At 40.1% G+C, this 23,101-nt stretch overlaps 2 protein-coding genes and 1 long non-coding RNA gene across 3 annotated transcripts in view; 1 reads left to right on the top strand and 2 right to left on the bottom strand.

The window, feature by feature from the left end:
• The window catches only part of LOC135075483 (ubiquitin carboxyl-terminal hydrolase 30 homolog), a 33,670-nt gene extending 10,898 nt beyond the window's left edge, over positions 1 to 22,772 (bottom strand). Inside the window, exons 1-12 of the mRNA XM_063969922.1 lie at positions 22,311 to 22,772; positions 21,283 to 21,455; positions 19,552 to 19,711; positions 18,887 to 19,030; positions 18,703 to 18,837; positions 18,519 to 18,653; positions 18,335 to 18,469; positions 17,673 to 17,807; positions 5,425 to 5,568; positions 4,760 to 4,903; positions 4,576 to 4,710; positions 1,600 to 1,709 (exon numbers count right to left, since the gene is read on the bottom strand). Of these exons, the coding sequence (XP_063825992.1) occupies positions 1,600 to 1,709; positions 4,576 to 4,710; positions 4,760 to 4,903; positions 5,425 to 5,568; positions 17,673 to 17,807; positions 18,335 to 18,469; positions 18,519 to 18,653; positions 18,703 to 18,837; positions 18,887 to 19,030; positions 19,552 to 19,711; positions 21,283 to 21,455; positions 22,311 to 22,581 (1,821 nt within the window). The 5' untranslated portion in view covers positions 22,582 to 22,772. The remainder of the gene's footprint in view (positions 1 to 1,599; positions 1,710 to 4,575; positions 4,711 to 4,759; positions 4,904 to 5,424; positions 5,569 to 17,672; positions 17,808 to 18,334; positions 18,470 to 18,518; positions 18,654 to 18,702; positions 18,838 to 18,886; positions 19,031 to 19,551; positions 19,712 to 21,282; positions 21,456 to 22,310) is intronic.
• LOC135075369 (uncharacterized) lies at positions 5,661 to 11,116 on the bottom strand. The gene is made up of 2 exons (XR_010258021.1): positions 10,741 to 11,116; positions 5,661 to 6,374 (listed from the first exon to the last, which is right to left on the bottom strand). It is a non-coding gene; the product is annotated as an uncharacterized LOC135075369 (long non-coding RNA).
• LOC135075362 (THAP domain-containing protein 5-like) lies at positions 11,560 to 14,134 on the top strand. The gene is made up of 6 exons (XM_063969807.1): positions 11,560 to 11,870; positions 12,105 to 12,349; positions 12,571 to 12,624; positions 13,034 to 13,186; positions 13,658 to 13,744; positions 13,863 to 14,134. The coding sequence occupies exons 1-6, from the start codon at positions 11,770 to 11,772 to the stop codon at positions 14,018 to 14,020; spliced, it is 798 nt and encodes a 265-aa protein (XP_063825877.1). The 5' UTR covers positions 11,560 to 11,769; the 3' UTR covers positions 14,021 to 14,134.
• Positions 22,773 to 23,101: the final 329 nt, after the last annotated feature.

Here is a 23,101-nt window from a genome sequence, read left to right as displayed (position 1 = left end):
GCTGCATCTGCCATCTTTTTGGCTAGAAGATTCTTCTATCTTACAGCTCAGACCTTTAGCTACAGACCTTAGACAGTATTTTTTATTATTTATTTGTGTCAGTGTGCTCTTCTAAAGAGTGTAAGACGATTGTATGTAGGTACTATTAAAATGAAATTTTAACTCATTGGTTTTGTCTCATATTTGAGGAATGTACTATGTATCATGAGTAGAGTCTTCGTTTAAAAGGATGCGAACGATTTAAATTTCAATAGGTAGACAAAATTGATAATTCTTAATTATCAAAAATTTAAGCTTTCTCCAGTAACACTGATATTATTATACTGTGACTCATCAAAGTCATCATTGTCAAAAATATTGACAAATCGCGAACTGTCACGGCCAAAAAACTGACACGCGTCCGTCCTCCGTAAGCGCCACCGCGCGACTGATTGAGATTGTCCAAGCCGTCATGAACGATTTTTTCCACATTTTTTAACATAGTAACTAAATAAGACGCAATATAAAAATTTCATCCGTTAAAAGCCCTCAAGTTATTTCTGAACTTTAGTTTAGTAAAAGATTTAGAATCTCAAATCGCTTATTTTAAAAATAAAACCATAAATAGAAAACGAATAGAGGTAACTTTGGGAATATATTCTATCGAGTCAACTTCATCAAATCGTGTTTCCATCCGTTAATAGCCCTAGAAAATATCCTCAACTATGCCCAGTAAAAATCTTAGCCTTTAATTTTACTGTTTAGTACCTTAAAAATGAAAAATGAAAACCTCATTTTCGCCATTTTCTCTGCTACCCGGCCTTAAACAGGTTTTAAGGCGATACGCGTGCGCGTTTCAACCGAGTTGCACTGGCTGTGGTCCTTGGCTGACTGACGTGGTCGAAACCGGGAGGTAATATTTATTTATTTTATTTATTAGGACAACCAACAAGACAAACACGCATACATGCAATTACTATAACTAAAAGTGCTTAAAACTAATATTTCAATGTTACCTATCCGCATATCACGTTAAAACCTGTTCTAATTAATTAAAAAACTCAGCATTTCAGGTATCCACGCGGCACAGATTTTTCTGGTAAAACAAACACCATTACGTTGTGCCACATACAAGGTATCCGTCACATTCAGCGACAACGTTACAAAAATTTTCACAAGTATATTATCTCGTATAGCTGATGGTCGCTGAGGCAGAGAAGTTATCGAGTGGCGACCAAAACGTAGCGAAGGTGGGCAGGCCTCCCACTAGGTCAATGGTTCTTAACCGGTGGTCCGCGGACCACTGGTGGTCCCTGGAAGCATTCCAAGTGGTCCACGAAGTGAACTTGCACACCTTGGTCAAAACCACTTTTAACTGATTTTTGCAGTCAAACTGGTTTTGAGCGATTAGGTATGAGGTGGTCCCTGACAAGACAGAAATTTGGTAAAATGGTCCCTCATGACTGAAAGGTTAAGAACCACTGCACTAGGTAGACCGTTGATCTGGTGAAGATCGCGATAAGTGTACCTGGATTCGGACAGTTGTGGAAAATCATTGGGGGAGGCCTTCGTCAGTTTAGTTTAGGGGAGGCGTTTAGGACATCGTAAAATAAGGCATACCTTCCCGAAGCTGACGGTGCGGATGTGCTTGGTGCTGTCTTCGGCGCCGCAGCACTTGTCGCAGCGCACGCCCGCCACCAGCTCGGGCGCCGTGAACGCGCGCAACAACCCTGCCGGCCCAGGACTTATAATACTCTCGATGACAACAAGTACATAAACTACACTCGGCATCAAATAAATCGCACCTTACGCGACGCGAACTTTCAAGATTTTCTTCTGACACAATCATGGTGCCCCAACAATATTGGTGTTATTTGAAAGCCAAACAAATATCCTTAAAGAAAAACACATTTAATTTCTTAATAAACGATTAACATAAACGCGATATACAATCAATGTGACTTGAAAAAAGACCTAACTTTGAGCTCACCTCTGAGACCAAGTAGACCAATTTTTGTGGTTATAAAACCAAATAACGATCTTACGTGTCCTTTTTAACAGATGGATAGCGATTAATCCCAACTTAACAGTATTAAAACCATAAAAGTTGGCTCAAGCGTAACTACCTATTTTTTGAAAAAGTGACTCTGGATCCTTCGAAAAACACATTTTTGGGGTAAAAACCTTTCCTTTAATGAAACGAAGTTTAGAACTAGGCTTTCAAATGGTGCCAATATTGGTGGGAAGTGGGGATGCATACGTTTGAAAAGTGCTTGTCGCGGGAGGGTCGATTTTTGTGATGACCAGTGTTTAAGGGCGCCTTCGAGTTAGAGGCGTGGAGCCACTGTGACGCGCTGCCAGTCGCTGCAATATTGTCGTAATGAACGCGACGCGCGTCATCATATGAAATGAAAACTAGAACTGGCGCGCCACAGCTGCACAGTGACGCCACTGTAGCGCTTCCTCGCGCCTCTAATTTGAAGGCGCCCTATTACTTGATTTCTCTGATCTATTTGAATTCTGACTATGTTGAATTGAGATGAGACATCACCCTAAACTTAGCAGCTCGTTTTACATTACAATATAACTATTTAGTTTGCAATAAATGAATTGAAGACAATTCAATAAAATGTAACTTACCGGGTAGACTAAAGGAGCCCGTGAGCCCGGTGCTGGCGTTGGCCATGGACAGCGAGATGCTGTCGAACTTGTCGTAGCGGACGGGACTCTGCAAATAGACAACGGTTTTTTGCGATACAATGTCGTACTTTATGGCGCCGGCCGGGGACAATAGTCATAAAACTCATTTTATTTCTGCAAATAGGCTTTTAAAAAGAACTTTTACACGTCCTAGTAATAACCCTACCACTGCTTCGGGACCGAGACGAGAATGTCAGATAAACAAAATTATATTTTAAATGGGACCGTGTTACGTGATACGTCTATAAAGCCCGGTCGTCGAGCACGTAGAATTTCGTCCAATGACCCCAAGCTACGCACACTAACTGCGGCCGTCCGTCGCACAGGCGCGACAGCAATACAGGGTGTTAGGTAAATGGGTATATGAGCCGACACTAGCCCATGTTAACATGGGCATATAAATGGTATGGTGAAGTCAGAAAATTGATATCTTCATTTTAATTATTTTAATTTTCATACAAATCGGATTTTATAAAATTTATTTTGTATGAAAATTAAAAAAAAAAAAATGATGATATCAAATTTCTGACTTCACCATACCATTTATATGCCCATGTTAGCAGAGTGTCGACTCATATACCCATTTACCTAACACCCTGTATAATTACGCGCGAGCGTTAAGGATGGGTAGCTTGGGGTCATTGAACGAAATTCTATCTGCTCGGCGACCGGACTATAGCAGATGAGATGTATCAGCAGTTTATTTTGTTTTTCCATTAGCCTCAAACCCCTCGGTACCTTGGCGCTGCAGACGGTGCAGTGCAGGCGCTCGGCCAGCGTGCCGCGGAAGGGCGGCGCGGGCGCGGGCCGGGCGGGCGCCGCGCACCAGCGCCGCCCCACGCTGCTCAGGTGGCAGAACGACCGCGACACGCCCTTGCGCAGCGGCGCCGCCGGCTCTGGAGAAAATAACATTCTTGATGAAAAATGAAAAGTATGTCCAGTCGCCGAGCACGTACAATTTCGTCCAATGACCCTAAGCTACCCATCCTTATCGCTCGCGTGTAATTATATTGCTGTCGCGACTGTGCGACGGGGCGGCCGCAGTGAGTGTGCGAGCGCGACAGCAACATAATTATGCGCGAGCGATAAGGATAAGTACCTTGGGGTCATTGGACAAAATTATACGTGCTCGGCGACTGGGCTTTAGTTTCAACTAAAATATAAAAACGGGTCTTACAAATGGAACGCGAAAATTTAAAATCTTATATAGAAAAGCTGGTTTGACAATAGGTAGTGTATTATTATGTATGAACCAGGTGCAGATTCACTATATTGGGAACGATGGGCGTGTCCACAACCTTATTAAATTTGTAACGTCTAGAGGTCTGCGATGTGCAGGTAGTGCCAATCCTAGGCTTTTATAAAAGCTTTAGATGCCATGGGACATTTAAACAAATAAAACAACTGCTCTTCTTGGTGTTTTCTATGGAATAACAATAAAAAATTGAATTTGAAATTATGTGAATGTAGCAGTAAACCACAGAATAATAATAAGTACTTCGTACAGAAGGTTTACTTCGCGAAGGAAGGTAATGCTCACTCGTATGTGAGGCCTTGTCGAATAGTAATCCTGTAGGGTGCCATCGTGCTGGTTTTGTTTTCGATGTAAAGTCATGGAGATGAACAGGCCTGGTAAAGATAAGGAGACATGTAAAGTGCCCCATAAGGGCTACCTTTTCTTTTTTTATTATTTTCTATTGACGTTCATAAGTGCCACTTGTGGTCTAAACTGAATAAATATTTTTGATTTGATTTGATTTGAAAACTTAGTAAAGTTGTACTTCAAGTTTCGATATTTTTTTTGTGCCATAAGACAATTTACGAAAGAGAAGTAGATTCATTCTCAAACTCAAATTTCGCGTATGTTAGTTGCAAATAGTAGTGCTGAAGGTGTACCTGCGTCCTCGAGGTCGGGCTCGTCGCCGGGCGCGGCGGAGGCGGGGCGCGCGGGCCGCGGCGGCCAGGCGGCGGGCGCGGCGGGCGGCGACGCGGGCGACGCCAGTGCCGACCACGCGCGCGCGCCGCCCAGCCCTAGCGCGTCGGACAGGCAGCAGTTATGTCATGATTACTAGAGATGTACCTGCGTCCTCGAGGTCGGGCTCGTCGCCGGGCGCGGCGGAGGCGGGGCGCGCGGGCCGCGGCGGCCAGGCGGCGGGCGCGGCGGGCGGCGACGCCGGCGACGCCAGTGCCGACCACGCGCGCGCGCCGCCCAGCCCTAGCGCGTCTGACAGGCAGCAGTTATGTCATGATTACTAGATGTGTACCCAGGCCTGTTCATCTCCGCGAGTTTGCATCGAAAACAAAACACGCGCGACTACCCCTCCTGAGATGCCAAATCGACAGGACAATCACGAGCGAGTATTGACGCACGCACGTATTCTTCACCCATTTGCATTGTAAAGACAATAAACCATATGTAAAAACGGTGGTGCAATTAATACTGTGCAGTATTTTTTAACTGCCTGAATAATATTAGAAACACAAAATATAATTCATGCTTATTCATGTATTTCCTCCGCCATTTTTCGCAATTTGGCACCTCACGTCACACATCATTTTACCGAAGTCAGCCCTATGTCTTCGGGCGCAGTACCGATCACTGACGTTTGTCAACAAAATGGTGCTCGACTCTTGAGACAAGCTAAATTACACCATATTGTTAACGACATTGAGCATACATTTTTTTAAATACCTTCGCGAAGAAAATCTTCTGTACGAAGTACTTATTATTATTCTGTGGTGTACCTGCGTCCTCGAGGCCGGGCTCGTCGCCGGGCGCGGCGGAGGCGGGGCGCGCGGGCCGCGGCGGCCAGGCGGCGGGCGCGGCGGGCGGCGACGCGGGCGACGCCAGCGCCGACCACGCGCGCGCGCCGCCCAGCCCTAGCGCGTCTGACAGGCAGCAGTTATGTCATTGTTTCGAGCTCAGACTTTCGAATATATGTAGGAATAAGGGTCTCTTCAATGACTAATTATTATTGAAATTACGGTTTTAACGTTTATTTAAAGTGATAGGTTTACAGACTGTATGCAACGAGATCAAATTGTCGAGTGTTAGAAACGTTCGATTTTAAGTTGACAGGAGGGCGGAGCGGCGCGAAGTTAGCTGCGATCTTCACTCTGGTTCCGCGCCTTTGACGTCATGAGTTGTTTTCTTGCGCCCATAGATGGCGCTAACATACCGCCAGCCTTGAAAGGTCATGATTGACTTTCAAAATGTAGTCCGGTAGTAGGTTCTTCGATCTTCGTTTAGTTTCATTGATTGTTGATTGAAGCGATGCAATCTTCATTTTCATTTGTTGTAGGAAGCGGAAGAGGACAAAGTTTTGAAAACGCCCGCTTCACTATTCCAGTCGATGTTCGAATGTTTGCGACGCGTGCAACTCCATCTTTGCCGGGAAAAATTTCAGCAATTCTTCCCAATCTCCACTTGAGTGGTGGTTGTTGATCGTCCTTGATTAAAACTAGACTATCCAGTTTTATTTCATTTGTGTTTGTCTTCCACTTGGTTCGAATTTGAAGCTCAGTGACGTATTCAGTGGCCCAGCGCTTCCAGAAGTGTTGGCGAAGCTGTTCGATCCTGTCGTAGCGTGTCAGGCGTCTAGTCTGTGCCTCGGTGATGTCGACAGCGGCTGGAGCGGTCAGGGGGCGGCCAATGAGGAAGTGGGATGGAGTTAAGGGAAGGTAGTCGGAGGGATCTGTGGATAAACATGACAAAGGACGGGAATTCAGGACGGCTTCGATTTGTGCTAATACCGTGCTAAATTCCTCGTATGTTAAATTAGCATTGCCTAGTATGCGTCTCAGGTGATACTTACACGATTTGACCCCTGCTTCCCAAAATCCCCCAAAATGAGCAGAATAGGGAGGAATAAATTTAAATGTAATACCATCATTTGCAGCTATATCGATTATTTTATTACAATTAATATTAGAATCAAGCGGAAATTCTTTTTCTGCACCGAAAAAGTTCTTTCCATTATCGGAAAATATTTCTTGAGGTTTTCCTCGTCTAGACATAAAACGTTTTAAAGCTAAAATATAATCAGCTGTTGATAAGCTACTTACGAGTTCCAAGTGAATGCATCGTGTTACAAAACAAATAAATAGGCAGATATAACCTTTAATTAATTTTGCACCTCGCCCTTTGCGATTGAGTATAAAGACTGGCCCGGCATAATCTACGCCAGTACGTAAAAAAGGAAAACCTGACTCTAATCGTTCCACGGGTAAATTTCCCATTATAGGTTTGAAAACATTGCCTTTCATACGAACGCACGTTACACACTGATGTACTACCTTCCTGGCAAGATTTCTACCTGCTAGCGGCCACCAACTTTCACGGATAGTGCATGAAGTCCCGCATGAAGTAACGTTTTATGTTGATATTCAAACAAAAGTATTGTAAATCGACTTTTGCTACACAACAACATCGGATGTTGTTTATCAAACTCAAAGTTGGTCGCATTACAAAGTCGCCCGCCAACACGAATTACTTTAGAACTGTCTAAAAATACATTTAAACCGATAACTTTATTAGATTCCTTGCATTTTTCTAAAGGCAATCCTTTGAGTAAGTTGTTATAAAGCGAGGGAAACGATTGCATCTGTGCGAATCGACACAACATTTGCTGCGACTCGCTCAACTCAGCGGCAGATAAGGAACCGGTTCGCCTCAGCTGTTTATTACGCGCGTTATAAATAAATCTAAGTAAGTAGGCTCCCGTACGTTTTAATCTATTGAAAGATGAGAATCTATCAAAATCGAATATGTTTTCTGAATTGATGCATAAAGTACTTACGCTTGTAGTTTTTGTTTCAGGTAAGTCTTTACAATGTGTCATTGGTTGTTTGCTAGGTGACCACTCAGAACAATGCAAGTAACTGGGACCATGCCACCATAAATTATTATTTTTGAGTTCGACAGCGTTTAAACCCCTTGACACTAGGTCAGCTGGGTTATTTTGGCTTTCAACATGAAACCACAATGTATCATTTGTTAGTTCATTAATTTCTGTGACTCGATTTTGGACAAATGTTTTAAGTAAATGCTGTGACATACTTAACCAACCAATGACGATGGTCGAATCTGTCCAGAAATAAACAGAATCGAATGTTAAGCTTAGAGACTCGATAATATTTTTATATAAGCGTGCACCTATCAACGAACCACACAACTCCAATTTAGGAATGCTGATAGTTTTAAGCGGTGCTACTTTACTTTTTGCACATAGTAAATTCATTCGTGTAGTGTTATCATTCAGTATTAATCGTACATAAGCACAAGCGCCATAAGCTTCCTGTGACGCGTCTGAGAAAATATGTAATTCTAAACGTTTAGTATGAATACTCCTTATGAATCGTGGAATTTTTATTTCGTATAAGTATTTTTTAATTGAATCAACAAAATTTGTGAACTTAATTGAGACATCGTTTGGAACGGGATCGTCCCAATCGAGTTTACACAGCCACAACTTTGTTTTTAATTTTCGTTCTAATGCAATCATCATCATCATCAACAGCCCTTTACAGTCCACTGCTGGACTATGAGCCTCCTCCACTATAGTGGAGGGTTTTGCCATAATCTCCACGCTAGGCAGGCGGGTTGGAGATCGCAGTTTAAAAGATTGATGTTTTTCAGAGAGCGCTGCTGCCCATTCTCTGTTTGATGTGTAGTCCCTAAGTCGCCTCTTACGACACCCGCGGGAAGAGTAGGGGTTGGTGACAAATGTATTCTACTCTGCCGTCACCACACGGCTTTCTAATGCAATAAATCGTTTATAAGCTGTCGTATAGGAGTCACCTAAAGAATCGGCTGAATCTTTCAGTGGTATACGTACTGAAAATCTGCCGTCTAATTCACGTTTAGTTGTATTTATAAATATTTCTTCGCATTCACGTTCGGAATTAGTAAGAGTATGTTTTTTTGATAACTCTTCTAATTCCCAAAACTTTTTTAATTGTAAATCTATGCTGACATTTTGAATAAAGTTACATCGGACGGTATTATTTTTCGATTGCAATTTATTCGTATAAATAGGTCCTGAAATGACCCAACCTAATTTTGAATCTTGTAAATATAATCCCGATGCTAATCGTATTTTATTTTCGTTTAAAAGATCCCAAAAAACATCCACTCCAATCAATAAATCAACTTCAGAGGGTATATTGTAAGTAGGATCTGCAAGTTGAATATTTTCAGGTATTCGTATTGATTCTACGTTAATATTCATTGTTGGCAAGAATGATGTTATATTACATGGCAAAACATAACACCGAATAAGCGTATAAAAATCGTTTAATTTTGATCGTATATTTAAATCGCATAATTTATTGGATTGTGTGACCGACTGTCCCACTCCAGAAATTTGAACAATGGACTGTATATAATTCGTGTAATTTATTCGTTTACAAAACGCTTCTGATACAAAACAATGCTGACTACCGCTATCTAAAAGCGCGCGGGCTGTGTGTCGCATATTGTTTTCGTCGATCACTTCAACTAGCGCGGTAGGTAACAAAACTTGTTTTGTTTGTGTAGTCAGCTGAGCGGTGTTTAAATTATCGTGGCAATGCGAACCTAACGATGAATGCATTACGGTCGACTTTATTTGAGATGTGCTTGACTCAGAGTTAACATTGCACATTGTATTTTCTTTTAATTCTTTATGTAACAAGCTATTGTGTTTACATTTACACTGTTGGCACGGCCCGAAATAACAGTTAGTTATAGAATGGCCACCGCGCAGACAATTATGGCAAAGTTTCTTTTCATTTACTAATTTGTACCTATCCTCGATTGATAAATTCAAAAACATACTACACATATATAAAGCATGATTTCCGCGACACATCTCACAACAACGGTTACGTTTGGTCGTTTTCCCGTTATTTGTAGCTACATAACTCTGAGTGTGTGTTTGTGCTACCTGCGGTTTCGAATCATGAAATTGTTTACTGTGATATTTATTGTAATGAGAATTAGGGGGCTTGTGAAAACTATGAGCACTATTTGCGTTACTACTGACGTTCACCATTTCCAACAAATCAGCTCTATTTCTTAGGAATGTTAACAAGTCGTTTAATATTAATTTACGTTTAATTTCTTGGCCTTGAAAACCAGAAATAAGTGTTCCCTTATAAGTTTCCCATTCGCGTTCGGTCGAAGAATCAAGTTTGCAGACAATTAAGTATATAATTAGTGTATCCCATGATTCTGTGGGCTCGCCCAACGATTTCAATGAACGTAAATTTCGCAAAATAGAATCTATGAGTTTTCTAATGAGCAAAGGAGATTCCTTAGTTATATTAGGTATAGAAAATAAGGCTTTGACATGGTTGTGCACCAAAAGTCGATCATTTTGAAATCTATTGTGTAACAATTCCCATGCGTGGGTATAATTTTCTGCTGTGAACTCTAATGCACTTATAACCTGTAAAGCACCACCGCTAAGTGATGACCGCAAGTAGTGAAATTTATGAATCGCATTTAAATCTGCCCGTCCGTGTATCATCGTTAAATACGAATTTTTGAATTCGAGCCAGTCATCATACGAACCACTAAAAGAGGGTAATTTGATGTCAGGTAATTTAATTTGTAACGATGCATTTTTGTCACTTGAAACCTGCGTATTTACCGAATTTTGGTTATTACTTTGGTCTTCTATAATTACTTTAGCGACAGAAACACTTCGAAAATATTGTTCTTCGAAGCTTTCGCGGTACTCAATATTTATTGAAAGATCATTTTCATCACAAAACTGTTCGATTTTATCTTGAATTTTGTAAAACTCATCAATAACTGATTCTAACTTCAAAATTCTTAAATTTAGTTCAACTGCTTGACATTTTGTAATAACCAAATTCTGAAATTTAAAAATATAGCTTTCAAAAGAAGTTACACGACCTTTCAGAATTCCTCTTTGTTTTTTGAGGTCTGAAACGGTTAATTTAAGTTCTCTAGAAGGCGAATGACTACCCTCTCTTGACTTTGGTACATTCAGCTTTGATCTATCGCTATCCTCGCTCATTTTGAGAAGAATTTAGGAAACAAAAGGTACTTACAATCGTATAGATCACCCCGACGCTCGTTGCAATAGGCAGACCCGGCACCCACCAACGCGACAACGTAGGTAGGTAGTTGTAACGGTTGAAATATCGACTGAAATCCGCAAACGCGACACAATATTAGCACAAATCGATTAAAATAGGAAGGGAAAGGAGTGGTTTAACCTGACCGTTATTCCAGAGCTGCTTCTTTCACAGGGTTTCTCTCTTGACACGCAACAGGTATCGACTTCTGTGGTATCTTGAATCCCGTCAGCTGGTGCGATGGAACATGTCATCCGGCGCGAAGGAACATGTTTCGAGCTCAGACTTTCGAATATATGTAGGAATAAGGGTCTCTTCAATGACTAATTATTATTGAAATTACGGTTTTAACCAGTGGGTAGACACTTCTCATACAAAAACTAGTCTCTATATGTAGCAATTGATATACAACCTTATCCCTTAAGTAATAAAGTGCATTTTGGATTGATTTCACTATAGCAGAGGAACCCGCGGATCAATACCACCATACTAAAAATAATTGTTAGTGTCCTTATGTTGGTAGTATTGTTAGTTTGACAAATGAAAAAAAATGTCTGTCAATAATTGAGTTTGAGTTTTAAACCGGCGAATTGATTCGTGTGAAGTTATTTTCTCAGATTTGGTGCAATATTACTGTAAATAAACTTTTCTGTCGTTTACGTTGAGTTGATTAAGTTCCTCCGTATCGGGCGTGATAAAGTTTGCTGTTCAGTGTTATGTTTTTTGTGAGATAGAGAAAGAGTCTCTAAATAAGCTGTGTTTCAACTTCTACAGAAGTTTAAACTCTTATTTACTTTTCTGTTTAATGGGTATGTTATCTACTTACTTGAAATATTAGATCTATTACAAATCTATTTTTCATTAAAAACAACCCTATGTGATGAAAATGTAAATGTACTTTCAAAACTGGTAAATGCATGAACCAGGGCATTGACACTGGTTGGAGAGAAATTATAGGCTTTGTTTAATTAATACCTATTTCATTTTAGGCTTCTACTGATAATGGAGAGTAGAAACAACAAGAAGTGCGTTATTTGTAATAAGAGGCGAAGTCGTGGTGGATCACCCTTACTTTTGAGTAGGTTTCCTCTGGATTCTGACCGGTAAGTTTCTAATAACACTCATTTATTACAAGATAATTTTACTGATTGTGTAAACTTAAAGGCTGGGATTAATATTTTTAATCATACAGTAAATAACCATAACCAATTTTTAATTTCAGTATTTTGTTTCGTACTCTGTAAATGAATTGCATAACAATACTAAAAGAAATTAGTTGATGAATAAATTTCAGTTTGTTATTCTTTTTCTTTTCTAATAGGTATTTCTTATTTCAGTTGTCGAATGTGGGTTAAAAATGCTGGCATAGAAGACTTAGCATATGTACCTATTGAAAAGTTACACCAACTGAAGTTTGTTTGTGGTGGGCACTTCACTCCTGAATCCTTCAATGCCAAAGGAACTCGGCTGAAGAACTCAGCTATTCCAACACTGGAATTGAGCAATCCCATCTTGCCAGATGAAGTTTTGACAGAGTTTCCTCTTCATGTAAAAGACTCCAATAAAGAAAACCTCAAGACAGGTATGATGATGACTTCAATTATTTTTTTTAAATTTAATTTACTATCTATCAATTTTTCTGAATTATTTAGATGTCTTAATTAATTTTCTTTGGTTTCCAAAACAAACCAACCGAATGCAATTTAACAAGGTTCTTTCTTTGTAACCACAAACATGTGTTGTATGCTTATCAATAAATAATATATAATTTCAATTATTAATTATATCTATACTTTGTTACAGTTCTTTATGATCATTCATATTGCATTCCAAAGAAGTCAAATCCAGTTGAACGAGGTATGTTTATCTAAAATTATACTAATAATATAAAAAGGAAATATTTAATTGTTTGTTTGTATTTGATCGGCTCCGTAACTCGAAGCCAAGATAGCCTAAAGTGCGGGTTAGAACCCCACAGCTTGAATATTGTAGTAAACCCACTCGTAACACAATTTAGCTTAGAATGTGTGTTGAGTTAGAGGGACTTTAGTAATTTGTGTAATACAAATTCTTCAAAAAAAGTACCGGACCAATTTGAAAAATTTTAGGCAATCTACATTAATTAGCCAGGTCAGCTAGTTTAATAATATTTATAAGCTAGTAATTTTTAATGTGAGCAAGACATGTACTAGACTGATTGTACCCTAAAGTTGGGTAAGAACATGACATTTTATTACCCAATTCACATTTCATTATCTGCTTTCAGTTCCCCTTACAACTACAACCAAACAACTAAATTCAACATGTTTGGGAGCTGTGGATATACCAGATTCTGGTATTTCTGCGAAAACAACTTTTGAACCTCTTCCTTCTACTTCCAATGCACCAGAACATATGACCTATAAACCCATTACTCATGGTAAGTGTACAAACTAATTATTTACCTTCTAAAATATGCCTTCCCTCAAACTAAAGAATGCCACCCTGGATGCGTTCAGCAGTCTGCAGTCAGGTCAAAATGAACTTATATGTACAACATTCTAGGTTTCTGTACATTTTATATTAATGCGATTTGACCGTGCGGATACGAACAAAGAACGCAAAGCACACGTGACTGATTGCCTTATCACGACCACTTACAGATTGTCTTGACATACCCGCAGACCGCATCCAGAATGCAGAACATTAAAACCTCTAAATGCCTTTATTTTAATATTATGTCATTGTTATTGAAGGTGGGCCCACGCTTCATATTTTATGAGAAGAGCTATCATTATCCTGTCTTTGCATTTTTTTAAAACTTGATAATGATTGATTGATTTGGAAATAATATGTTTCATAAAACAACAAAATAAATTTTAAACTTATTTGCATATTTATAATATTTCAGATGATAAAAACATTTGCCATCAAGATGCACAGGCAGAAATATTAGTCCACAGTTATAAAAGACCTAAGAAAAACATTGAAATGAAAGGTAAGATAAAACATACCTAATTTAAAAAACTAAGTAAAATTGCTGATTAATTAACCAATATTCAATTCAATTTGCTTTAATGTTGTTTTTTTTACTAATGGAAATGTTTTTATTACAGACACTTCATCAACATTTACAATTAAAGAGAAGAGGCTTTGGCGACAGTTACAAAATGCAAAAAAAAACAATAAGGAATATAGCGAAGTCAAGAGTGAATTTAGACAAGTTAGATTCGGAAGTGCTGACATCGTTAGTAAAGGATGTAGTGCAGAATAACAAAAAAAAGTCACAAGGAAAAAGGTGGACTTTAGCCAACAAAATATATGCTTTGGCTATATTTAAACGGTCCCCTAAAGCATACCGCTATATGCAAAAGCTGTTTACGCTACCAAGCACTAAAGCGCTCCAAAGGATTTTAAAAAATATACCAATGGAGCCTGGTATAAATAAAAATATAATTGATATGTTAGAGGCAAAAGCATCAAGTATGCCAAAGGAAAATAAATATTGCTCGTTAATATTTGACGAGATGGCGTTAAAGAAACGGATAATTTATAACGAAATTGCTGATAAAGTGGATGGCTACGTGGATTATGGAGAGGGCGAGAACATGGGACGAGAAAAGAAAATTGCAGACCATGCGTTAGTGTTTATGATACAGGGTGCTAAACATAAATACAAACAATATATTGCGCACTATTTTGTGGAAGGCACAATATCAACAGCAAAACTGGCAAAAATTATATCGGACATCATCAAAAAATTAAAAGAAATCGGATTTATGGTTCTAACAACAGTTTGTGATCAGGGATCTACAAATATAGAAGCTCTTAACATGTTAAAAAGAAACTGTGGACAAGGCATAGATAGCAACTTTTTCTCTGTAAATAATGACAAAATTTTTATAATCTATGACATCCCTCACTTGTTCAAATCATTACGAAACAATTTCTTTAAAAGTGGAAATATGTCTTTCGATGGAAAAATTGCACAATGGAGGCATTTGGTAGTTGCAGAAGAACACAACAGAAATTTTTTAAATTTTAAAAAACTGAATAGTACCATTGTAAATCCAACATTCAAAACTAAGATGAGGGTGAAGTATGCTGCGCATGCTCTGAGTAATACCGTGGCAGCTATTTTAAAAATGATGGCATGGAAAGAAGTTTCTGATTGCAATGATACAGCATTTGTGATTGAACAGTTAGATAAACTATTTGATTGTACAAATGGTCCATCATCTTTAAATGACGTAAAGAAAGGGATCCGGGAAAATGTTTCCACATCAAGTAATCACATTGAGTCTTGGACCTTTTATACTGATAAGTTAAAAACCATAAAATTTATAACAGCAGAAAACACGATACTAAAAAATGTTAAATGCGTAAAGGGATATCAAATATCTATCAAATCCTTAAACGATATTTGGGAAAAGTTAAAGAATGAAGGGTTTAAATATATGAACCTTCGACAGTTTAACCAAGACTCTCTGGAAAACTTATTTGGAATCATTAGGCAACACAGTGTAACCAATAGAAATCCCACTATCACGCACTTTACTGCAGCGCTTAAAACAAGCATGGTTACTGGGCTGAAAGTGCCTCATAGCAGAAGTGCTAATTGTGAAGCAGACAACAATAAACATATGCTGGAATATAAAGACATTTTAAAAACTAATTTAAAAACAACAGAAATAAAAATTAATGTTCAAGATTCCACAGACACTGAATTTTATCCTGTGTTGTCTATCCCGGACCCTGAAAACTTAGAACAGCCCATTGAAAATTTGTGTAGCCTTGAAAACCAACCAGTAGTATATGTAAGCGGGTATTTAGCTGCCAAACTATTACAAAACAGTTCTTGTTTAATTTGTGAAGAGTGTTTGAGCGTGAAAACTCCTGTTGACAATGATTTGTATGCATATGTTACGGTTAATGTGATAAATTGAAAATTATTAATAATAACCGGTTATTATGAATAATTACCGACAGTCGCGGTAAAAGTGATAAATGAATCACATTTAACAGTGATTATTTAATAATTCAAGCTTAGTACTAACAAATTTTATAAAAGAGAATAACATCTTGTGTACGTGCTCGTGTACAGCCAAACTTTTCAACGTTTTGATATCATATATTAATATAATTTGGCATAATGAGTTTGGAGTGTTTCTTGGATAAATTACTTTTCCATGATGCCTATAACATAATGTTTTGATTTAAAGTGAAAAATAGGTTAAGGTGCGGCGGGGGTGGCCCTTGGGCCACCCCTAAGCCGCTTATTTAGTTTTATACACACATAAATGACCTCATATTAATCACATTTACCAAATCATGCGGTAATTATTCATAATAACCGGCGATTATTCATAATTTTCACATTTATCACTTTGACCGTAACACATATATATCTCTTCGCGAATGGTGGCATGATAAAAAAAGTCTCGTTTATCCAACAATTCAATTATGTACCACCGTAAATGAAGCTAAACAATTTTATCATGACCATATTGCCGACCAGATATATATGGAAAATGTTGGAAAATTCATTTTCTTAATGTTGAGTACAAATTGTAATTTTAGTTGGTTTAAATGTCAACAACATAATAAAGAAATTTATGATAAGATGTTTAAAATATTAAGTTACCTTTTTCTAAGAAAAAGTTGTAAAATCATTAATGACAGCTTCATAAAAAGTGAAAACAATTTTGCTGACAAAAGTAAAAAAGCACAGCAACAAAGCATTGAAAAGTAATCTTGAGGCTGAGGTTCGATCAGCTGATAAGAAAATTAAAGATGTTTATAAATAAAAATCCTATTTTTTCTTAGAAAAAGTTGTGAAAATAAAAGTTTACAAAATTATCATTTCTGTACTTTGTTATAATTTTCAATAATTCCTCATGCCTACAACTGCTATGTCATGTTCAATACTTATTGTAATATACCTATTTTATTTCGAAATAAATAATTTACGTTACAAAACTTCGTTTTACTTACACATAGTATAAAATAAAAATAGTAATCATTAAAATATTGAAGGTTCCTATACTAGATATCGATATGCAATTACAACCCTAGCAAAGTATCGATAATCGATAAGTTATTACGAACGTCACTAATACTGTCAGAAAATAAGGCATTATGTTGGTAGCTCCGCCTGTAGTTTGTGCGGTTGGTAAAGATTTGCGGGTCGTTCTCTAAAATGCATATGTGTGCGTGAGCTCAAAAAATATCTATGGAGTGCCGTCTCTTACTCTTTTATGCTCTTTGGTTTTAACGTTTATTTAAAGTGATAGGTTTACAGACTGTATGCAACGAGATCAAATTGTCGAGTGTTAGATAGGCTTGGGTAAAAAATATCGATATATCAAAATATCGATATTTTTTCAGAAAAATATCGATATAAATCAGCGATATTTTTTCCCGTGATATATCGATTTTCGATATTTATTTTCAGATAATAAAATCGATATATTTTTAAAGCTCTGCTGTCTGCTCATGCGTCACAACATGTATTCGACCAATCCGATTTCGATTTAGAAAAAGAGTAGGTATGTAGTAGGCTGTTTTTTTAAATAATTAAACTGATGTTAAAACAGCCAGATGTGTGTTTGCTTCTAAATTTCGAATATTTTGTCATTTTTTATAAATAATTGCAAATTGCGCAAAAAATATCGTTATATCGAAATACCGATATTTCTTGGGTGATATATATCGATATATTTGAAAAATATCGATACGATAAATATCGATATTTTTTTTCCATTTGCCCATCCCTAGTGTTAGAAACGTTCGATTTTAAGTTGACAGGAGGGCGGAGCGGCGCGAAGTTAGCTGCGATCTTCACTCTGGTTCCGCGCCTTTGACGTCATGAGTTGTTTTCTTGCGCCCATAGATGGCGCTAACAGTCATGATTACTAGATGTGTACCTGCGTCCTCGAGGTCGGGCTCGTCGCCGGGCGCGGCGGAGGCGGGGCGCGCGGGCCGCGGCGGCCAGGCGGCGGGCGCGGCGGGCGGCGACGCGGGCGACGCCAGTGCCGACCACGCGCGCGCGCCGCCCAGCCCTAGCGCGTCGGACAGGCAGCAGTTATGTCATGATTACTAGAGGTGTACCCAGGCCTGTTCATCTCCGCGAGTTTGCATCGAAAACAAAACACGCGCGACTACCCCTCTTGAGATGCCAAATCGACAGGACAATCACGAGCGAGTATTGACGCACGCACGTATTCTTCACCCATTTGCATTGTAAAGACAATAAACCATATGTAAAAACGGTGGTGCAATTAATACTGTGCAGTATTTTTTAACTGCCTGAATAATATTAGAAACACAAAATATAATTCATGCTTATTCATGTATTTCCTCCGCCATTTTTCGCAATTTGGCACCTCACGTCACACATCATTTTACCGAAGTCAGCCCTATGTCTTCGGGCGCAGTACCGATCACTGACGTTTGTCAACAAAATGGTGCTCGACTCTTGAGACAAGCTAAATTACACCATATTGTTAACGACATTGAGCATACATTTTTTTAAATACTTTCGCGAAGAAAATCTTCTGTACGAAGTACTTATTATTCTGTGGTGTACCTGCGTCCTCGAGGCCGGGCTCGTCGCCGGGCGCGGCGGAGGCGGGGCGCGCGGGCCGCGGCGGCCAGGCGGCGGGCGCGGCGGGCGGCGACGCGGGCGACGCCAGTGCCGACCACGCGCGCGCGCCGCCCAGCCCTAGCGCGTCGGACAGGCAGCAGTTATGTCATGATTACTAGAGATGTACCTGCGTCCTCGAGGTCGGGCTCGTCGCCGGGCGCGGCGGAGGCGGGTCGCGCGGGCCGCGGCGGCCAGGCGGCGGGCGCGGCGGGCGGCGACGCGGGCGACGCCAGTGCCGACCACGCGCGCGCGCCGCCCAGCCCTAGCGCGTCGGACAGGCAGCAGTTATGTCATGATTACTAGAGGTGTACCTGCGTCCTCGAGGTCGGGCTCGTCGCCGGGCGCGGCGGAGGCGGGTCGCGCGGGCCGCGGCGGCCAGGCGGCGGGCGCGGCGGGCGGCGACGCGGGCGACGCCAGTGCCGACCACGCGCGCGCGCCGCACAGCCCTAGCGCGTCGGACAGGCAGCAGTTATGTCATGATTACTAGAGATGTACCTGCGTCCTCGAGGCCGGGCTCGTCGCCGGGCGCGGCGGAGGCGGGTCGCGCGGGCCGCGGCGGCCAGGCGGCGGGCGCGGCGGGCGGCGACGCGGGCGACGCCAGTGCCGACCACGCGCGCGCGCCGCCCAGCCCTAGCGCGTCTGACAGGCAGCAGTTATGTCATGATTACTAGATGTGTACCCAGGCCTGTTCATCTCCGCGAGTTTGCATCGAAAACAAAACACGCGCGACTACCCCTCCTGAGATGCCAAATCGACAGGACAATCACGAGCGAGTATTGACGCACGCACGTATTCTTCACCCATTTGCATTGTAAAGACAATAAACCATATGTAAAAACGGTGGTGCAATTAATACTGTGCAGTATTTTTTAACTGCCTGAATAATATTAGAAACACAAAATATAATTCATGCTTATTCATGTATTTCCTCCGCCATTTTTCGCAATTTGGCACCTCACGTCACACATCATTTTACCGAAGTCAGCCCTATGTCTTCGGGCGCAGTACCGATCACTGACGTTTGTCAACAAAATGGTGCTCGACTCTTGAGACAAGCTAAATTACACCATATTGTTAACGACATTGAGCATACATTTTTTTAAATACCTTCGCGAAGAAAATCTTCTGTACGAAGTACTTATTATTATTCTGTGGTGTACCTGCGTCCTCGAGGCCGGGCTCGTCGCCGGGCGCGGCGGAGGCAGGACGCGCGGGCCGCGGCGGCCAGGCGGCGGGCGCGGCGGGCGGCGACGCGGGCGACGCCAGCGCCGACCACGCGCGCGCGCCGCCCAGCCCTAGCGCGTCGGACAGGCAGCCCGGCTAGACGAAAATATACGACATATTTTATTTTAATTAATCATTTATAGGGCACAGCATGTTTAAAAACTTCATAGCTTTTCGACCTGAATAAGGCTCAAATTATGGTGGCAATATATTCGACAAAGCCCTATGAAGAGTCCAGCAATTACCACCTAAATACAGTCTATAAAGTAATGTCATCAAACCTATTTGTTATTATACCATACAGCAGGACCGGTCTTTGTGGAAATCCTTGGGGGAGGCCTTTTGTCCAGCAGTGGACGTCTTTCGGCTGAAACAAACAAACTAACCTATTTGTTGGGTTTGGTGACAATATTTCTAGTTAAAATTGAAATTGCTTTGCTATTATATTATTGCTGCTGTCTTTCTCAAACACATAATCCAAGCCTCTTCAAAGGGTGAGTGAATAAGCACTTACTGGCAGGTACCACCTTAGACTGCATCTCATCTAACAGCAGATGTGATAGCAATGAAAACGGCCATGTTACATATTATGTCTAAGATGTACAGTTTGGCTCCACATTATTTTACAGTGTGAGCCAATTAGAGAATACAATCCCGAGCATGTTTTTCAATCCCGGGATTACGGGATTTTTGATGGGTAATCCCGGGATCCCGGGACTATCCCGGGATCAGCCTTATGTGGGAATTGGGTTCGATAATTGCAAACGTTGTGATAGTTTTTGGTTTTACGAAGGTTATACGATAGAGAATAATACAAAGTAATAAAAACTACCTGTTATAAGGCCATTTTATGGAGAAATTTATCAAATATAAAAACTCAAAAATCAAAAAAAGTATATTTTTTTTATTATTTGTTGGCATTTCCTGAGTATTTTATGTATTTTTTAATATCGCCTGTTATTTAGCATTATTACTGTTTTTATTTTATCAGGATACTAGTTGTGCCCGCGACTTCGTACGCGTGAAAACCCGTTTTCGCAACATTTTTCAATATTGCTCTACTCCTATGGATCGTAGCATAATGTTGTATAGCCTTCCTCGATAAATGGGCTATCTAACACTGAAAGAATTTTTCAAATCGGACCAGTAGTTCCGGAGATTAGCGCGTTCAAGTAAACAAACTAATAAAGTATAATATTAGTATAGATACCTCTTAGTTAAAAAATTATTACGTTTTCTTTACAATAAGTAATTGGAAGAAAAAAAAATCTATAACAAAATAAAAAAAAAACTCTTTTTGACCTCTTTTTTGTCGATAAAAAGAGGTCTAGTTTCACCTAATTTTATATGTGCACTTTATCGTGACTCACACTGTATAATTTTATGCTAAGGTATAATCCAGGCAAGGTCATAGTCAAGGCGCAACGGATCGTAGAATGCAAAATAGACTTGTTTATATCAATCCCGAAAATACCGGGATTAGCTAAGTACAGTCTCGGGATTTTCGGGATCAGAAAATGGTCGGGATCCCGGGATCCCGGGAATCGGGATCCCGGGATTGTATTCTCTAGAGCCAATGGTTCGTCTTGAGCCAAGACTTGTCAATATTTTACATGAAAATGTTTTTGATAATTTTTGATAGTTATCTGGATGTTCCAGCCACCAACCTTCTTAGCCATGGCGAGGGTCTCCTCCTCGACGCAGGACAGCAGCACGTGCATGAGCTCGTGCGCGTCCTGCTGGTCGGCCGGCACCACCCAGCCTGCTGCCCGCAACGCTTGTAGCACGCCCAGCGGGCACACTGGTGTACCCCGGGCGGCTTCGTGCGTGCCGTTCACAACTGAAACCATACATAACTTTAGTCCATCACACTCCTGTGATGTGGTGTCAGCCTCTGCACAGTGGACTGTCTTTCACACTTGTTAACACACTGAACTTGCGATGTTCTGAACTGTACTAAAGGGTTAACTCAAATAAAACCACAATAGTATCGTACTAAGACAAGACGTGTATTAAGTTGTTCGAAAATGGACTCTGTAGTCACCCATATATGTATGAGCCAAAAAATACTTCATTTGCGCGAGTTAATAACGTACAGCGCCATCTGTTGGTGGCGTTTTGAACTTAATACATAAACACTCTTAAACAACACTAGTTCCAATTTAAACAGGTGCTTTTCTTTTAGTTAGGCATACGGCAAAAACCTTATTGCTAATTAAATTATTAATTTTGTTATTGATTAAAATAAGGGAATTCTAAAAGAATATAATTGGTTGAATGGTATTAATGCTATCACAACAAAGTTTTTAATAACCCACTTTTGATAAACACCGAATAACAAACAGAGTACTTTAAGATAAAAAAGCTGATCTAATATACTTGAAAATAAAATTAATTATTCTATTATAAACAGTCACATCAAACAAAAACCACACAAATTCAGTTCCCTTGTGATATTTTCCAAATTAAATTTAAAATGTTGATTTTTCTTACTAAAATAGTTCTTTTTCTTATTTTATTTATGGCCAAGTCTGGAATATTAGAGCCCAGAGACTTGCTGAGGCAGCCGAGACAGCGACCTCCCCAATACCACCAGTAAGTTTATTATTTAGTTGAGTCCTGCATAATTAATATTAAAAGATTATGATAAGAGATATTGCTACAATTTGATTATATGATAAGATAGCACACCAACCTTCAATAACAGTGTAAAGTGTGGTGATCATACTGTTATGGCCATCAGCTTTGGCGTATTTCTTCAGCCAATCTATGAAGGCGGGACAAGCAGCAAGCGCTTGCAGCAATGTGTTGAGGAAGCAGGTCCTGCCCAGGTTCTGCAGGCCTGCTATCTGCCCGCGCCTCTTCCGCACCCGGGGCGCTCCTCCGGGACCCCAAAGAACGAAAGCCCCGACCACCACAGCGGCCGTAAGCCCCGCAGCCACAAGAATCCTGTCGCCACTCTCCATTGTCCCAACACTAACGATTTAGCTAGCAACCGGTCAACGGCACCTTACATATTATTCATAATTAAACATTAAAAACCACTAAGTATACAATGTTGTGTAATCTTGAGGATTTTTCCTACTTTTCATGAAAACCCTACGACTGGAGACGAAAATTCGACTTTGACATTTTTTTGACGTTTTGTGACATTTGTCATTTCGTTCGAAAACATAACGCGGAGGAAATCACTTACTTATCGATTAAAGCTAAACCGATTTCCGTTCATCAAAAACGGTAAAATAGCTCTGTCAGTTATGTTGTGTTGACAGCTGACTGTCATTTGGTTGACAGCTACAGGGTTGCCAACTCTACGTATTTTTACGTAGATCTACGTATTTTAAGCCTTCCTTGCAAACCTACGAACTTTAGTCCCAGAATCTACGTATTTTCTATCAAATTTGCAAAATAGGCTAAATGGGCATCGTTTCCTTTACTTTCGCGAAAAAGTTCGATTAAGGTTCCGATTACGGTTATTTGGCATGT

This window comes from Ostrinia nubilalis, chromosome 10 (assembly GCF_963855985.1).
Source record: "Ostrinia nubilalis chromosome 10, ilOstNubi1.1, whole genome shotgun sequence".
Lineage (NCBI taxonomy): Eukaryota > Metazoa > Arthropoda > Insecta > Lepidoptera > Crambidae > Ostrinia > Ostrinia nubilalis.
Note: the sequence above shows the minus strand (reverse complement) of the source record. Positions and strands in the feature narration are given on the sequence as shown.

What these genes read in the sequence shown, in the direction of transcription:
- LOC135075362 (XM_063969807.1), top strand. Translation starts at nt 11,770, where the DNA reads ATGGAGAGTAGAAACAACAAGAAGTGCGTTATTTGTAATAAGAGGCGA. An exon ending in TTTCCTCTGGATTCTGACCG is followed by an intron (nt 11,871 to 12,104) that starts GTAAGTTTCTAA and finishes TTCTTATTTCAG; the next exon opens with TTGTCGAATGTGGGTTAAAA. An exon ending in TAAAGAAAACCTCAAGACAG is followed by an intron (nt 12,350 to 12,570) that starts GTATGATGATGA and finishes ACTTTGTTACAG; the next exon opens with TTCTTTATGATCATTCATAT.